The 17,025-nt window shown below is 44.1% G+C and overlaps 1 protein-coding gene across 5 annotated transcripts in view; it reads left to right on the top strand.

Annotated features, from left to right (window-relative positions):
- The window catches only part of DOT1L (DOT1 like histone lysine methyltransferase), a 98,580-nt gene extending 81,877 nt beyond the window's left edge, over positions 1–16,703 (top strand). For 4 of the 5 annotated variants that reach the window (XM_081958030.1, XM_081958029.1, XM_081958028.1 and 1 more), the window contains 4 exons: positions 2,018–2,082; positions 4,214–5,167; positions 6,064–6,698; positions 11,371–16,703. In XM_081958030.1, coding sequence (XP_081814156.1) covers positions 2,018–2,082; positions 4,214–5,167; positions 6,064–6,659 — 1,615 coding nt within the window. In that variant the 3' untranslated portion in view covers positions 6,660–6,698; positions 11,371–16,703. The remainder of the gene's footprint in view (positions 1–2,017; positions 2,083–4,213; positions 5,168–6,063; positions 6,699–11,370) is intronic. The other variant, XM_081958032.1, reaches the window with a different exon arrangement.
- The last annotated feature ends 322 nt before the right edge of the window (positions 16,704–17,025 follow it).

Genomic DNA, 17,025 nt, shown 5'->3' with positions numbered 1-17,025 from the left:
AGGGATCCCCCTCGCGTTCCTCATCTTCCCGGATGGGCTAGTAAGGGGACAGAAAAGGTTGTTCTCTAGTTGGGACGGAGAGAGGGGCAGACAGACAGAGATCGCCTGGTTAAAAAGGAGGAGGCTTCACTGATCTGGAGCCCATCCAGGAAGACGAGGAATGTGAGGGGGATCTCTCCCCCCGCGGATGGAGCCTCCTCCTTCCAATTGGGGGGATCCATGCAGAGGATTTCTCCCCCACCCCACAATTGGAAACGAGGTGGCTGTCAAACCAAGGCAGCACCCCCCGCAGAAGAAGGAACAGGAGAGGAGTTCGCGCCAGCCACCGGCTGGCCAGAGGCCCACCCCCCCGTTGGCTGCTCCCTCCTGAGCCGTGCCCACGCCCCTGCCCAGCCTGCCTGCTGAGGAGGAGGAGGAGGTGGGGGCGCGTTGCTGAGAAGTGGGCAGGGCAGAGGTGGGCGCAGCGCTGCTGCCCTTGCCCTTAAGGGACATGCTGGCTGGCGTTGCTTCAGGGCGCCCTGACCGCCAGCTCCTCCATGCACAGCCCGTTCCCCCCCCCCAAAAAAGACCGTTTTCTTTTTAAAAAACGCCTCTGCAGACGATCTTGAAAACCTGCGAGGTTGCTTTCGGAGGGGAAAGACGGGCAGCTGTGCAAAAGCTTGTTTTAAAGCTGCAGGCTCCAAGGCTGCAGGTGCCCAGGGAGGGCGGCAGGGGCAAATGCTGCCGCCTGCCCCCTCCCAAAGCAACATCACAGGTTTTCAAGATAGTTCGGACAGGTGTTTTTTAAAAAGAAAACCCTGAAAAAGCCGCAAGATCTGGAGAGAGATCCGGCCAGCCCGAGAAGACATTTCTGAGAAGAGATCTCGCCATTTTTTGCATCGGGGCATGCTGCAAGTGGGGGGGGGGAGTGAAGACCTTTTTCAGCTGGCGCAAAGGACTTCCCCGGACTTGCTTTAGTGAATACGGGCCCGCACCTCCACCACCACCAATCCGGAAAAGGTCTTTGCTCCCTCTCTCTTGCAGCAAGCCCCGATGCGAAAAAACGCCAAGGACTTGCGAGTGAGTGACAGAGGCGGGGCTTCCGGGTTCATTGACCAATCAGCAGAAACCCACCACTGCCCAGGTGGCTACATTCGGCCTATAAGACGCACCCAGATTTTCACCCTCTTTTTTGGAGTAAAAAAGTGCGTCTTATAGGGCGAAAAATACGGTAGTTTGCTCGTTGGAAGCAAAGGGACAGTCTCAAGTCATGATCACATGATGTCCTCGCTTAATGACAGCAGTGGGGGCTGGTATTGCTGTGACAATGTGATGTAACGTCTCATCACACTTTACAATCACATCACTTAGCAGTTCAATTTTCGGTTCCAGTTACCATTGTAATTCGAGGACTCCCTGTAATTATTGGTACCCCAACCCAATATTTTGTAACCTACTGTTTTGAGGCAATAACTGCAATCAAATGCTTTCTGAAGCTCCAGTGGCAGTGGGGTTTTTCTTTCTTTCTTTCTTTATATTTATTGGCTGCCCAACTCCAATTGTCTTAGATGAGGAAACTCCCAACTGTGAGTTGGAACTCTTTCCATGGATGTTGTATTGGGTTCAGATCATAGCAGGCCATTTCAGAACAGTCTAATATTCGGTTTTCAACCATTTTGGGGTCCTCTTAGGTAATAGCAACAGCACTTAGACTTATATACCACTTCGCAGTGCTTTATAGCCCTCTCTAAGTGGTTTACAGAGTCAGCATAATTGCCCCCAACAATCTGGGTCCTTATTTTACCACCCCCAGAAGGATGGAAGGCGGAGTTGAGCTGGTGAAAATCAAACTGGCGAACTGCTGGCACGCAGCAATCAGCAGAATTAGCCTGCAGTACTGCATTCTTAACACTGTGCCACCACGGCTCTAGGGGTATGTCTTGCGCCGTTATCCTCCTGGAGGATCCATGACCTGTAACAGAGACTGTTCTAAAACATCTGTATATTAATCAGATAATCCCCTTTTTTTCTTTCCTAGAATTGAAAGAAAAATTGCGACAATATCTCTGGAAAGCAAATCTCCACAAAAGCCGCTGGAAAATAGTAAGTTTGTAGACCAGTAGGTGGGCATGTGGTAAGACCAAAGGGATTGATCAGGACAAGAATAGAAATAAACTCAACCACTTGTGGTTATCTGCTTCTCACAAAGCCCTTCTGACGCTGAAAAGGTTTAAGAAAGGAAGGAGCCACAAATTGTTAGCCTTGTATGTGGCCCAGCTTCCCCTTTTTCCCTCAGCTTGAGTCTGGTAGGGAGGTTGGTTCGCTGATGGTGATGCTTTTTGTTCTGCTCTGTTTTAGTTCTGCTGTAGATTTTAGAATAGAATAGAATATGGAAGAATGGAAAGGAATGGAATAGAATAGAATATGGAAGAATGGAATGGAATGGAATAGAATAGAATATGGAAGAATGGAATGGAATGGAATAGAATAGAATATGGAAGAATGGAATGGAATGGAATAGAATAGAATATGGAAGAATGGAATGGAATGGAATAGAATAGAATATGGAAGAATGGAATGGAATGGAATAGAATAGAATATGGAAGAATGGAATGGAATGGAATAGAATAGAATATGGAAGAATGGAATGGAATGGAATAGAATAGAATATGGAAGAATGGAATGGAATGGAATAGAATAGAATATGGAAGAATGGAATGGAATGGAATAGAATAGAATATGGAAGAATGGAATGGAATGGAATAGAATAGAATATGGAAGAATGGAATGGAATGGAATAGAATAGAATATGGAAGAATGGAATGGAATGGAATAGAATAGAATATGGAAGAATGGAATGGAATGGAATAGAATAGAATATGGAAGAATGGAATGGAATGGAATAGAATAGAATATGGAAGAATGGAATGGAATGGAATAGAATAGAATATGGAAGAATGGAATGGAATGGAATAGAATAGAATATGGAAGAATGGAATGGAATGGAATAGAATAGAATATGGAAGAATGGAATGGAATGGAATAGAATAGAATATGGAAGAATGGAATGGAATGGAATAGAATAGAATATGGAAGAATGGAATGGAATGGAATAGAATAGAATATGGAAGAATGGAATGGAATGGAATAGAATAGAATATGGAAGAATGGAATGGAATGGAATAGAATAGAATATGGAAGAATGGAATGGAATGGAATAGAATAGAATATGGAAGAATGGAATGGAATGGAATAGTTGGAATGGATCTTGGAGGTCTTCTAGTTCATCCTCCTGCTAAGGCAGGAAACCATATACTATTTCACATAAATGGTTGCCCAATCTCTTCTTAAAGACTTCCAGTGTTGGGGCATTCAACAACTTCTGGAGGCAAGCTGTTCCACTGATTCATTGTTCTAACTGTCAGGAAATTTCTCCTCAGTTCTAAGTTGCTTCTCTCCTTGATTAGTTTCCATCCATTGCTTCTTGTTCTACCCTCAGGTGCCTCGGAGAATAGCTTGACTCCCTCTTTTTTGTTGCAACCCCTGAGATATTGGAACACTGCTATCAGGTCACCCCTAGTCCTTCTTTTCGTTAAACTAGACATACCCAATTCCAGCAAATAGATGTAGGATTTCTGTTAAAAAAAAACTAAAAAGATCTGCAAACCTTTTACCAGCATTAACATGATTCACCTGAAGCATCACAGTCTGAGGATAGCTGTTACCGAAACCAAAATGTGTGAATTCACTGTGAAACTTTTTTTTTTTTTTAAAGATGAGCGTCTAAGTTTAGGTAGTGACCGAAATGCTATTTCAAAAGATGTGATGTTGTCTACTGGCCCTCCTAGTTTTAATCACTGAGTGGATGGCTGAGATCAGATAACGCGTGCTCTTTTCTAAGACAGTCTATCTCTTGTGGTATGAATCTGGGTGACTATTTTTAGAAGTCGTAGTGCTGGACTAAATGGATTTTGACCCAAGCAAGATGGGCTGCTGTTCTCTAATTGTGATGAATGCCGAAGTCACTCTCCTTCCGTTACAAGTTCTTGCGCAGTGGACGATTTATGTATGGCGGTTCCCAGCTGCGGAATTCTGGCAAGACAGTCTAGCATTTTCTCCTTGGTATCAAAAAAAGCCGACCCTGTTTAAAAACGGGCTCCTCGTTCAGTTTTAGCTCTCTGCCAAAAAGGGGAAACACAACTGACGCCTACATTTTTCTGTCTTTGCAAACCAGGCCTCAACTCGGCAGGGAGAAAGCAAGCTGCCGAAAGCATGAACAGCAGCAAGTGGAAGTCAACCTTCTCTCCAATTTCTGACATCAATCTTTCCAAAACGGCAGACAGTCCTTTGCAAGCGTCGGCAGCGTCCCTGAATCAGAACACCCTCTTTGCCTTCAGACCGTCTTCGGATGACAACCTGGCGGGCGACAAGGCTGGCACACATGCGAGGAAGCACATGACTGCCTCCGATGGGCTGGGCCAAAGTGCCCATGCCATGAACGGATTTGCTTACAATGGCGGCCTGTCGGCAGATGTCGGTTTACATAGCTTTACTGATGGTGCTTCGTTTTCTCACAAAACTGCTGACGTGGTGACGGCTCTGGGGGGCTCCTCGCTGGGTTTCCTTGTACAAAGGAGCAAAGAGGCTGGAGTCTCCGAGACAAATCCATTCTTGGGCAAGAGGCAGCTAGAAAGCCTTGGTGGTGGGAAAGGGGAAGATTTAAGCTGGTCGGGACTGAAAGGCAAAGAGGCCAACGAACTGAGTGTCCGATTGGGAGGCTCTTCAGACAAGGCTTCGGTGCTAAACAACAAATTCAGCAAAGGACGGGAACGAGACGTGGAGTTCAAGAACGGCCACAACCTGTTCATTGCTGCTGCTGCTGCTGCCGCTGCTGCTGCTGTCCCCGCTGGTGGCCTTCTCAATGGCAAAAGCCTCTCCGCAGCCAGCTCTGGCAAGTCGTCCAGCACGGCCCCCTCTTCTCAGACCCACCACCCTTTCTTGAACTCCTTAACCACTGGCGCGCAGTTCCCCCTTGGCCCCATGGTAACAAACTCCTCGGTACTGCAGTCCTTATTTAATTCGATGCCAGCCGCCAGCCTAGTGCATGTATCATCAGCTGCCACCCGCCTGACCAACTCACACACGATGGGGAACTTCTCTCCCGGGATGACAGGTGGAACAGTTGGAGGTAAGCTGAACTTGATTGACCAAAAGGAACACACTGTCAGGTGCAAGGAAGCAAGAACGACATGATGAATTGTTCAAAGTACTTTCTTTATTGCTGTTCGCCCATAGACGGGAATCTTGCCAGACTAAAGCACACTCTGCATAACTATCAGATAAAGGCTATGAAGGTTTAGGGTGAGTCTAGATCTTTTCTGCATACAAAGGACTCAAGGCTGATTTGTCTTGTTAGTCCCTTGGGAAGGAGCCCCTCCATCCAGAATTCAGCCCCAGATTCCACCCCTCTTCCTGGTGTTTCATACCCTTCACCTTGATGGCAGATATTTTCGAGCGTTCTTTCTTTTGGAATTTTTTTTTTCCACCTGGATTTATCTCGTGAGGAATCCCTGTGACTCCTTGTCATGTAAGCTGAATTTCTGGAACATCTTTTAAATCCATTCTGTGAGAATGTCCGTGAGCTAGGACGAGGAGAGACTCGTAACACGTTGCAGGGTTATATTTTTAGGCTTTTCTCTAAACCAAAGCATCTTAAGAATTTCAGGAAACAAATCCTGCATGTTATCTTGAGGATGGGCCTAGATAGAATGAATGATAGCTTTTCAAACAATTCTGACCACTTAAGGTCTGTGTGTTGATCTCCACTGGGGGTTGTGTTGAGGTATTAAGTTCAGCCACAGAGTTCCCCCTTGGCACTTCTAGAATGTGAGGAAGGAAGAGGTAAGTGTGTCTCTCTCCTGCTAGGTTGTTGTTGTTGTTGTTGTTGTTTTTACTGCCACTGCCCATCGCCTGCTGCTGTTTTCATACTGCATTATTGCTTGCCTGCCTGCTTTTGTTTTGCTTCTCTTGCTGTGAGCTGTATAAAGTCCATCTGCTGAGGGTTTTTTTCTCTCCTGTTTGCAGGTATTTTTAACCATGTGGTGCCTTCTGCCTCCTCCTCTTCCTCCTCCACCCCCTCTCCCTCCACCTCCTCCTTTTCATCCTCCACTCCCTCTCTCCATTTTGGCAATGGTGCCGTTTCCAGCTGTACCCTCTTAAGCTTAAATCCTCTGCAGGTTGCCTCCAGCTCCCCATCGTTCCATGTGCCCCCCAACCCAGCGCCGTCTAACGATGCCCAGCACCTCACCCGTGCCCCACCACGGGCCACCCTTCGGACTCCCCCTCCTCCCAATGTTTCATTGCCACCACCTCCTCCCCTCCTCACTTCTAACTCTGAACCTGTCCTCCTACAGAGTTTGTCATCTCTGCCAGTTTCAGAGGCTTTCTTGCCGCCATCTTCCACTGCTAACTCCGCTTTGTCTATTAAACTAGCTTCTCTTCAGCACAAAACCTCCCGCCCCTCCTTCACTGTCCACCATCCACCTTTGCCCCGCTTGGCGCTGGCCCATGCCACGCCTGGGATCCCACAGTCCAACCCAGCTGGCACGCCTGCTATGTGGGTCACCCTTGGCATGCAGTCTCCTTATGCTTCACATCTCTCTGGAGTTAAGCCACGATAACGAGCTAGGCTTAGCTTTTAAGCACTGGTGCTCTGTAAGGTAAGGCTGGCGTGGTTTGTCTTGGGTGAGGTAAGGGTGGTTCATAGGAGGTTGGCGCTGTGACATGCTATCAGACGTATGGAATCACATCTCTCTCCTTTCTGATATGTATTTTGCCCTTGTTTCCCTTAAGAGGTGGGATAGGATAGGATAGGATAGAATAGAATAGAATTCTTTATTGGCCAAGTGTGATTGGACAAACAAGGAATTTGTCTTTGGTGCAGATGCTTTCAGCGTACATAAAAGGACAAAATACATTTGTCAAGAACCATAAGGTACAACACTTAATGATAGTCATACGGCACAAATAAGCAATCAAATCATACTAGGAAACAATCAATATGAACCGTAAGGATACAAGCAACAAATTTACATTTGTATCGTCATAAGTGGGAGGAGATGGGTGATAGGAACGATGAGCAGATTAATAGTAATAGTAATACGGACTTAGTAAATAATTTGACAGCGTTGAGGGAATTATTTGTTTAGCAGAGTGATGGCATTCGGGAAAAAGCTGTTCTGGTGTCTAGTTGTTCTGATGTGCAGTGCTCTATAGTGTCGTTTTGAGGGTAGGAGTTGAAACAATTTATGTCCAGGATGCGAGGGGTCTGTAAATATTTTCACAGCCCTCTTAGAGGGGAAGCTCAACAGCCAAGTGCATTTTTTTTTTTACAAACAAAAACGCCCCGAATTTAATTCCTTTGCTCTTGGGAGAGTTCACTAACAAGAAGTGAGAAGAACCCTTTTCTGCAGGAGACCTTGGAGAGCTGGTGCTAATCAGATATATGAACCTTGGGGACAGTGCAATGGTGGGTTCCTATTGGTTCGGAACGGTTCGGCCAAAGCAGTAGTGGTTTGGCGGCCTGGGTCGCTGGAACGCCACTGAATTGGTTCTCTGGGCGCTGCTGTAGGCGCTGTCATCTTGTTTTTAAAGTTCTGCGCATGCGCAGAACAATTTTAATTGCACTGCGCATGTGCCCAGAGAGTGTATCAAGTGCGCACATAGCACACATACGAACAAACCGGCAGTAGTGCCTGCCGGTACCCACCTTTGGGACAGTCCATAACTAAGTAATGAGGCCCAGGGTTTTGCACAGAGAAACACCTCAACATTACTCCCAAAGATTAGGGTCGGTGGGCCTCCCCAGGATGCACACAATCTGTAGGACACTCTCAGATTTGCAGTGTTAAGCAAAAACAACAACAAAAAAGGGGGTTTGGAATGTAGCTTTGGCTTTGTATCATGAGATCTTAATTTGTTGTCTCTCCAAAACACACAACAGTCTTCCAAAGATACGACTGCTCCTCTGGGCATTCCCTTTGTTTCTAAATGGAAATGTGGTCATTTCTTGAAAAGGTTGCCCTAAAGTCTTATGATTAAATTAAAAATCTCTACTATAAAAATGGCTGTGTGTGTGTGTTCCAGCATAACTCTGGAACGCCTTGAGCAATACAATATAATAGCAGTTCCAACCAAACTTGGTATACAGATGACTTACTGTCTGGAAACAAATACTATGGGAGGTACGACACCCCTAACACCCCTCAGAGTGTGTGTTCTGTTAAGATGCAGCCTGTTGTGCCTTAAAGTGCTTCTACTGTACTGCCGTAAAATGGCTTCTACTGTACAGTGCAGTAAAGTTGCCATGGTAACGGCTTCACAGTACTCCACCAGGGGGGGAAAATCCAACATTAGAAATTACGTTTAGTCCAGACATTTTCACCCTATAAATAAATACCCGGGCAACGCCAGGTTATCTAGAAATATATAAAGAAGTTGACCTGAAAATCATTGTACATTATGGGTATGCAGTAATGAGCTAGGCAGGCCAGATAATTCTGAGGCAGAAAGTGATCCAATGGGGGTAATGTCAGGTCCGGTCACATAATTAGCGACCAAAATTCTGGTCATGACCAATTGTGGTCATAACCTGAGGACTACCCGTAACCTACTTTGTGGTTCAGTGCATTAAACAGAAGACAGAACACATAGGGAAACGATAACAATCCTTGACATGGATTATGTCGTGAATGTCCATGCAGGCAGGAGCTACGCAGATGTCCTGGAGTGTGAAAATAATGCTGAAGATGGTTCTTTTTCTGAAGTTGCAACAGTGACGAAAGACGTTAAATCTTAGCTGAAGCTGTTTGGAAAGAGAACGGGGCAAAGGGGTGGGTGGGGGGTGGGGAGTGGCGGCTTTATTTGTCTTCTTATATTTTCTATTCAAGCTTAATTGATAATTTAGGCAAGTGGGGGGTCACAACGACAACCCGAAATAGGGAAAAAAACCACACTGTATCACGCAGACATTATACTGTAATTCTTCATAGAGTTTTTTGGGCTGTCAGGGGAAAGGATGTGGTTGAGAAGTTTCTCAGTGCCAGGAAAAGGGGTGGGCGGATGTGAAAATGAAGATAAGGATGAAGACTGCACGAAGGAAAGAAAAGATAAAAGCCGACAAGCGGCAAAGAATAAGGAAATGAGAGGCTTTCAACAGCAGAAAAGACAACCTGGAGGAAAAAGGGGCCTTCTCAGCATCTGCATGACAGTTGGCGGCAGCTGTGCCCATTGCCCAGATCTGCTTTGGTTACCCTTCGTGTCCATTCCTGGACTGGGAGACCCTCTTTCCGTCGCTCATGCCTTGGCTATCTTGTGGGTAGAATATTGCCATGCACTTTACATGGGGCTGCCCTTGAAGACCAGGGGTAACATGCTACCGGTTCGGAACGATTCACCCGAACCGATAGTAAAAAAAAAAATGCTACCGGTTTGGGCGAACTGGTATTACCGACTATCAGCTATGTTGCGCGATTTATATTAGCTAGAATCGTCGGATTTCCTGTTTCTAGCTAATCCAAATTGCGTGGCACTGTGGATTCCCCCCCCCCCCACACACACACACACTGTTCTACTTACCTGGAAGGCTTCAGAGTGTTTCTTTTTTAGCACGCTGCGGCCGCACTTCAGGTGCGCATGTGCGCAAAGCACACGCTCGGTAGCTGACAGTAGCTCGGTAGCAGGAGGATTTCACTGCTGTTGAAGACCACATAGAAACTTCAGTTGCTCCAGAAATTAATAATGTGAGCCGCTACAGGCAGGTCTTACTACATCCATATAGCCCGGTTACCACTAAATTGGTGGACTATTCCGGTGCCGGTTATTACCTACAAAGGCCTACATGACAGGGGGCCTAGTTGTGTAAAAGGCCAAGCATTTGGATAGGGTGAAACTCAGTATTCTGTGAACTGTTGTTTAGAGCACAGGGAGTTATTCTTTAAATGTGTGCTTTTATAGTTTATTTTGTTTTAATTGATTCAATGGGCAAGCCACCCAGAGTTATGGCCGGTAAGAGAGGCGGTCTTAGAAATCTCCTCCTCAGTCAGTCTCACATGTCTTCTCCTTATTATCCTTTTATAATCGGGGATCGGACCCAAATACAGGTGCTGAAACAGAGTTGGCGTGCTCAGAGACTCCTGGATTAAACAGTGTCATCTACTGCACGGATTCTCCAACCTTGGCAACTTTACGCCTTGTGGACTTCAAGTCCCAGAATTCCTCACCAAGCGCATGCTCAATTCACACAGTGCAATAAGCCAACATCAAGCAATCAATATTATGGCTTGGTATTATATTTTAATTGGCCTATGGCAGCATGAGTGAATTCCAAGCTTTATTCAGTCTACTCCAGGGGTGTCAAACTCACGGCCCCTGGGCCAGATGTGTCACACACTGTCCACCCACCCACCACCACCCTGGTTTAGCGAAGGGGAAAAAAGTCACGATACATCATGTGAAGAGTTTGACACCCGTGGTCTACTATAGCCATATACCTCAGCAAAATGCAACTTCCATGCATCCAAACTACATAGGCTGGGAGTGGAGACAAATGATTCAGAGGGAGGCTCGATCTCCTAATTTTCTGGATTGCCTAACTATTTGGCTTGCCTTAACTATGATTGTTGGATGATTGTCAATTGACTGTGTTCACACAGTATACGAAGTCAGCGCTAGAGTTAGGATATTTGTGGAAGCTCCTGTGTATTTTTTCCCCTGAATGTTATTTATGTCATGTTTCTTTAATTCTTTAATTCATGTCTTTATGATTTGATTTAATTCAAGGGCTGCCCAACTCCAATGGAATCCTGTGTTCCAATGGAATCCTGTGCTGCCCAGAGTCTATTTGCAGTTGGGCAGCCTCAATATCCAATAAATAAATAAGTAGATAAAAACATTGTGCCACTTCATTAAATAGGAACCAACGAGATTTATCCGGGATGTTTTGTAAATTCCAATGCAAACCTTATTTAGCACAGATCAGGAATTCTTTGAGGTTTATTCAGCTTGTTGGAGGTAGACAGGGAACCTTTTTTGCTATTGTTAAATCGCCGGAAGCAGGAAGCCATCATACATTCGCTCTTCATTCCCATCGACCTTCTGCATGTCCACGGTAGAGTGCCAAAACTGTAGAACGTTCTAAGTCCATCTTGCTTGCTTGCTGAGAACTTTACTTTAGGCCTGTTGTTTGACAGTCTGGAAAGAATTATTTAATGTAAAAAAACAACAACAGACTCATAGTTGTCTTTGTTTAAAATGCCAACCTAAAGTTGAATCTTGTCCTTGTCCTTCCCCTTCCTTCCTTCCTTCCTTCCTTCTTTCCTTCCTCTTTTGCAGGTAACTAGGACTTCTACCTCAACCTGATGTGACCTATGCAAGGACAACATGGACCAACTTCTCTCAGCTCCCACTGAAGGTGCTTGCCTCTATGGCTTAAGGGTTCCCCACCCCCAATGGCCCCCTCCCCCATGGCCCCACTTCTCTTTTACTACTGGACTCAAACTTAAGTCATAAATGTAAAACCAGAGGAAAGAAAATGCTACTGTGAATCTTAAGTTAAAATATATATATATATATATTCAGACTGCAGAAGAAAATGCTTAGAAACGGCTTCCAGTTTGTACTGTTGATAGAGTAGATATTTATATATTTTTAAATGTTTAAAACACACACGCCCCCCCCCTCCCTCTCGACATGTTTTTCGTTTTACCTGAAGTTGTAGAACTGAAAGAAGAAGAAGAAGAAGAAGAAGTACTTTTAACAACAGAACCATCATTTTCTCTGAAATAAAAAGACTGGCACATCAGCAGAGATGTAACAGAGCTTCTCTTGGTGCTATTGACATCTGACAAACTGTGCCTCTCCAGTTCTGAACCCCATGGTGCTTTTTTGTTTTTTGTTTTTTGGCCTGGTGGAGATGATCAATATGAAGTTTTGTGGTTTCTGTACCTGACCTGGCTTCCTTTGTTCCTCCTGCTCCCATGGGACACTTGCCAACCGGCTAATTTTTATATTGAAATCAAGAAAGCATTGGATGTGGGAGGAGGGGGGAAAGGGAAATAGCTCTTTTGAAAACTTTTATTTTGTATTGATTCTGACATGGGTGTAATTTATAATGCAAGCCTTGGTCAGCTGTCTCCCTCCCTCCCCGACTTCCTCCTTTAGCCTCTCCTGGCGGGATTCAGCTGTTGGTGCTCTCGTTGGGCCCTCTGCCAGCGTTCAGTCATGCAGTGGTGGTTTGGAAGGGGGTATACTCTGCCTTAATTGTGTGAAAGCCAAAGGGTTGCATTAAAAAAAAAATTGGGCTGAGTCATTGGTGAAAAGAAATTGTATCTTCTATGAATATTGGGTGGTTATTAAAATGATCCTTGCCATTCCGGGCGGTTGGTTTACTTTGGGCAATCAAGAATCAGGTTGTTGACTTGTCAAAGTCTTATAGATGCCATGCTGGCTGACTCCCGTGAAGCTGTGAGTAGACTAGCCTCTGCCTTTGTTTTCCAAATTGGTGGGGGAAGGGGGGGGTTGGTCTTGTGTGAAAGCCTTCCAGGATCATTAGATCCCAGCCTCCATCAGTCCCAGGTGGCTAGCAGTCAAGGATGATGTGATTTGCCATCATCTGGAACAAGGGTCTCCAGCCTTGGCATGCGCCAGCTGAGGAATTCTGGGAGTTGAAGTCGCAAGTCATAAAGTCGCCAAGGTTGGAGACCCCTGATCTGGAGGGCCATGGGTTCTTGGTTGGTAATTAGGAAGGTTTTCTCTTTCTTTCTTTCTTTCTTTCTTTCTTTCTTTCTTTCTTTCTTTCTTTCTTTCTTTCTTTCTCTCTCTCTCTCTCTCTCTCTCTCTCTCTCTCTCCCTCTTTGTTTAGGGGGTTTGGGATTGCATCTTCTGGGATTCATATTGTTCGAAAATTAATTTGTACGAATTCACAAATTGGAAAATCATCCAACCAGCTAATTTGCCTTTTGTCCTTTACGCCTCCCCCACCCCCACCCTTGGGAAATGCCTAGTGAGCTTATTATGTATTTGCAGATCCCTAGGAACCGATCTAGGCGCCAGATAGGAAGATAGTATTCCTATCTAGCTGTATCTTTTGCATATCACCTCCCTTGTTCAGAGGGAATTGCCTACATTTTATAAAGGCATAAGTCCTTTGATGTTGGTCTGACTGTTCCTTTGTCAAACTTGAGAAGTCAAGGCAGCTGAATCTTGCGTCAAGAAACGGGCTGCCCTCAGGTTCGTCTGTTGAGTTTGTTTGAAGTACAGTGTATTTCTTTTTAATTAGCAAGACATTAATGCTTGATTGAGATGCAGCTTTGAGTTTTTTTGTTTTTTTGTTTTATCCGAATTGAACACGTGCTGGTTTTGATATATGGTATTTGCTTTTAAGGAAGCTTTTTAATATTATTTACTTTCACGTTAGAGGAAACAACCACAACACTCAAAAGTTAATTTTTTTTTATCACGCTGAGTATATTTTTTAAGAAAAAAGAAAGAAATCAAATCTGTGATTTGGGAGTTATCACTTTACAGAGGAAAATATAAGGCACACAGTTTGGGAAAAGCAACAAATATTTTATAGAAAATGACGGTGACTTCTCGTTTATTTTTGTATCAGACTGTTCATAGTAAAATAGGAAGAGGGGTATGGTTTACTTTTTTTCAAGCATGTAAAAAGCAAGTGTGAAAGGAAAGGAAAACTTTGGTGTAAACCTTTGAACCGAAAGAATCGTGAGTAGAAATACAAGTCATATGAAGAGCAAGGTAAAAACATGTCAGTGTTCTCATTCAAGGAGAATCAATCAGTTGATCATATTAAAAACTCTAATGTCTTTTTCAGACAACTTTAGAAAATACACACATGCATGCTTAAAGCTCTGGGTAACTACAGGATAATTCCATTTTTTATTTTTTTGGCCTTTTCTTCTCTTAATCTCAGCAAGCCTCACCAAAGTTCAGGAATGAAGTGAGAACAGGAGTAGTTGAGCTCTTTCTGATGATATTGAAAAACATCCTAGGTTTTGCATAATTTCTGCATTTCTTCCCTTTGAGCCAAAAGAGGAGGGAATAAAGGGACGGGGAGGGGATTGCCCCACACTATTCAGTTTCCCTTTGGAAGGTTTTTACACCAGCTGCATAGCTTGAACGGAAAAGTTTTGACACACTTGGCAACCTGGAACAAACACCACAAAACAATTCTTCAACAATAGGATGGTTATTTTTCCCAGCTTGCCATGAGGAAAGGAAGGAGATTGTAGGACAGGAAGGAGATTAGAAAATGTGAACCAAGTATTTGTGGCACAGGAATGTGGAGTTTGCTACCTTCCTGTGTTTCTCAGTTCCAGAAGCTTGTAACTTTAAGGTGTGTGGACTTCAAGGCTTGCTGGGGGATTCTGGGAGTTGAAGTCCACATGTCCTAAAAGTTGTTGAGTTGGAGAAATATTGCACAAGAGGCATGTTCTGGCTGGGTAGAGAGGAGAGGAAAGGGCTTTTCATTCTTGATACAATCATTTTAACTTGAAGCATGTAAAGCCTATTCACCTGCAGTCTTTTTAAAATCTCTCCCCTTTCTTGAGTTCTTGCTCTGTTGTGGTTGCGAGGGCAAGCTCTGGTTTGTGGCATTTTATCTGCTTTCTTTCTATTTTTCTTCCCCTGTCTATCTTAGAAAGCCTAATAAATCCCCGGTTTTGTTGCTCTACTGTCTTGCCCCGAAAAGTTGAAATAAGAGGCCATGGATTAGGAACCTCTTCAGAATATATGTGAGCTACAGGATAACACAGCATAAGGTTAATTTCTTTCTTGAAAACAAAACAAATTGGGTGTGCTGATCAAAATATACATTCAGTGAAATTGCTTTTTGGTAAACCACCGATTACATAATTAGGTGGCGGTTTCTCTTTGGACAAGCAAGATTACCGAAGAGGGGGACTATGAAGCTATCTTCCCCAAGCACTCTGCCTTATTCCACAATGAGCATCTGATTTCTTGTTGGTGCTGTTCAGGTGTAAGAAATGCATAATGCAAGAAGTTGGATTCAGGAAGCCTCTGACTGTTGTGAAATCTTCTGTCCAGCTACATGATTATCTCACTGTTTCTGAGGCCGAGATAAATCTCTATGGTGCTCCAATCAGTTCTTTGCACTACGGGGTATTGTGGGAAATGAAACCCGTACCCTTTTCCGATGTGGAGTTTGTCCTGGCTGAAGTAGAAACTTCATGGCTAAGAAGTCTTTGGAACATCTCTGGGTCAGTCAGGATGTTTTAAGTGGAGTGGGCTAGTCATATTCCTTCCTAGGCACTTCATGCTTGCTGGGTTTTATGGATATTTTTCACGTATCCAGTCTCAGCCGCAGCTAAAGAAAGAGACCAGATCTTACCTGTTAAGTATTTTTCAACCTCTAATACTATCTGTCCTTAAATGCACAGAAAATGAATTTTAAGCAGATTAGAAAATCACAGCCTGTATTTCCTGCAATTTTCAGGAGAACAAGCGCAAACACTCAACTTGACCCCATTCCAGCATAGGTTATGGTGCTATTAATCTGGGTGTTTTCTCAGGCCAGCCTGGGGTCTGTTCTTATCCATGTTTCTTCTTAGATTCATCCAAGCGCAGGTACAGCTGATTTGTCACTGTTTAGATGATAATCTTGTTTGTTGTTTGTCCTCGTCCTGGATCGATTAATGAAATGTGGCTTTTATCAGTGCTCAGTATCTTGATGGCACCCCTTTCATCCGTGTAATGGGAAGCGTGCAGTCTTGAAATATAACCAGTTCATGTATTTTGCTTCCCCCCCCTCGTCTGCCTTTAAATATCTTGACTATCTTGCATCTTCTCTTTGGCCTGATATGTAAGCATTTTTTTTTAAATTTATGCTCAGAGCCCAAAATCAGTGAATGAAATTAATTGTCTACACTTGGAGGGTTTGGGGGGGGGGCGGAGGGGGGGGTGTTGTGTAATTCATGTGTGCTATCACAGCAGCAAAAATCAGAGAAACTTGCATTCAAGGAACCTATGGTTTGAAAGGAAGAGAACGGAGGGGAGGCATGTGTCCTCCCACGAGATATTTTATACGCAGGGACCTACAGAGGATGGAGCAGACTTTCACCAAGGAATCTGATCTGATCTCCTCCTGATGCAGGAGGTTAAACATTAAGGTTTCATCTCCAGAGTTTCTAAATTAGCTTGTATGGATCCTTGATATCCAGGGAGATCTTTTAAAATCCTGCCCAAAGTCCACCCGAGCTGCAGTTTATAATATCCCAGTAATAGTTTGGGGATACGGGAAGAGTAACTCAGTTTAGGGCAGGGGTGTCCAAACTTGGGAACTTTAAGACTTGTGGACTTCAACTCCCAGAATTCCCCAGCCAGCCATGCTGGCTGGGGAATTCTGGGAGTTGAAGTCCACAAGTCTTAAAGTTCCCAAGTTTGGACACCCTTGGTTTAGGGGGACTCCCTGGATTCCGGGGTAGCAGCCTTTTCAAACACCGGGTTCAAGCTGAAGCGATCCCCTGTGCAAATTTCAGGGACTTAACGAGGGGATTTTTTTCATATTATTTAATTCATTTTCTCCCACATGCTTCCCTCCTACCCCCTCCACATAGGTCGTGCTGCAGTTTTTCAAAGATTAGCTTTGCTAACTCTTAACTTTCTGGGATATTTTTTTTTCTTTTTTTCTTTTTTTAAATGAGGAAATTAAAAAAAGTTGGGTAAGACAAGTCTAGCTCCTATGGGGACTTGTGTCAGCGTTTTGCATTTTTGAGCCTTTTTGGATATATTCTCTGCAGAATGGAATGGAAGTCTGTGTTGGAGTTCAAGAGGAACTTTAGTCAATAATGGAAATTGCTGCTGCTCAGGAATTCATTTGTAAAATATTTTAAAAAAAATTATATAAAATCCATTTGTAAATGGATTGAAGAGAGTATCCATTTTCTTAAAAGGTGGCAATATGGGATGGGTTTTTTTTTCCTAGGGTCTAGGAACTGATTTGTACACATT

Source organism: Natrix helvetica (assembly GCF_964273705.1).
Source record: "Natrix helvetica genome assembly, chromosome: 1".
In the NCBI taxonomy this organism is placed as follows: Eukaryota; Metazoa; Chordata; class Lepidosauria; order Squamata; family Natricidae; genus Natrix; species Natrix helvetica.
The sequence above is the reverse complement of the archived record's forward strand: the minus strand, read 5'-3'. Positions and strand labels throughout refer to the sequence as shown.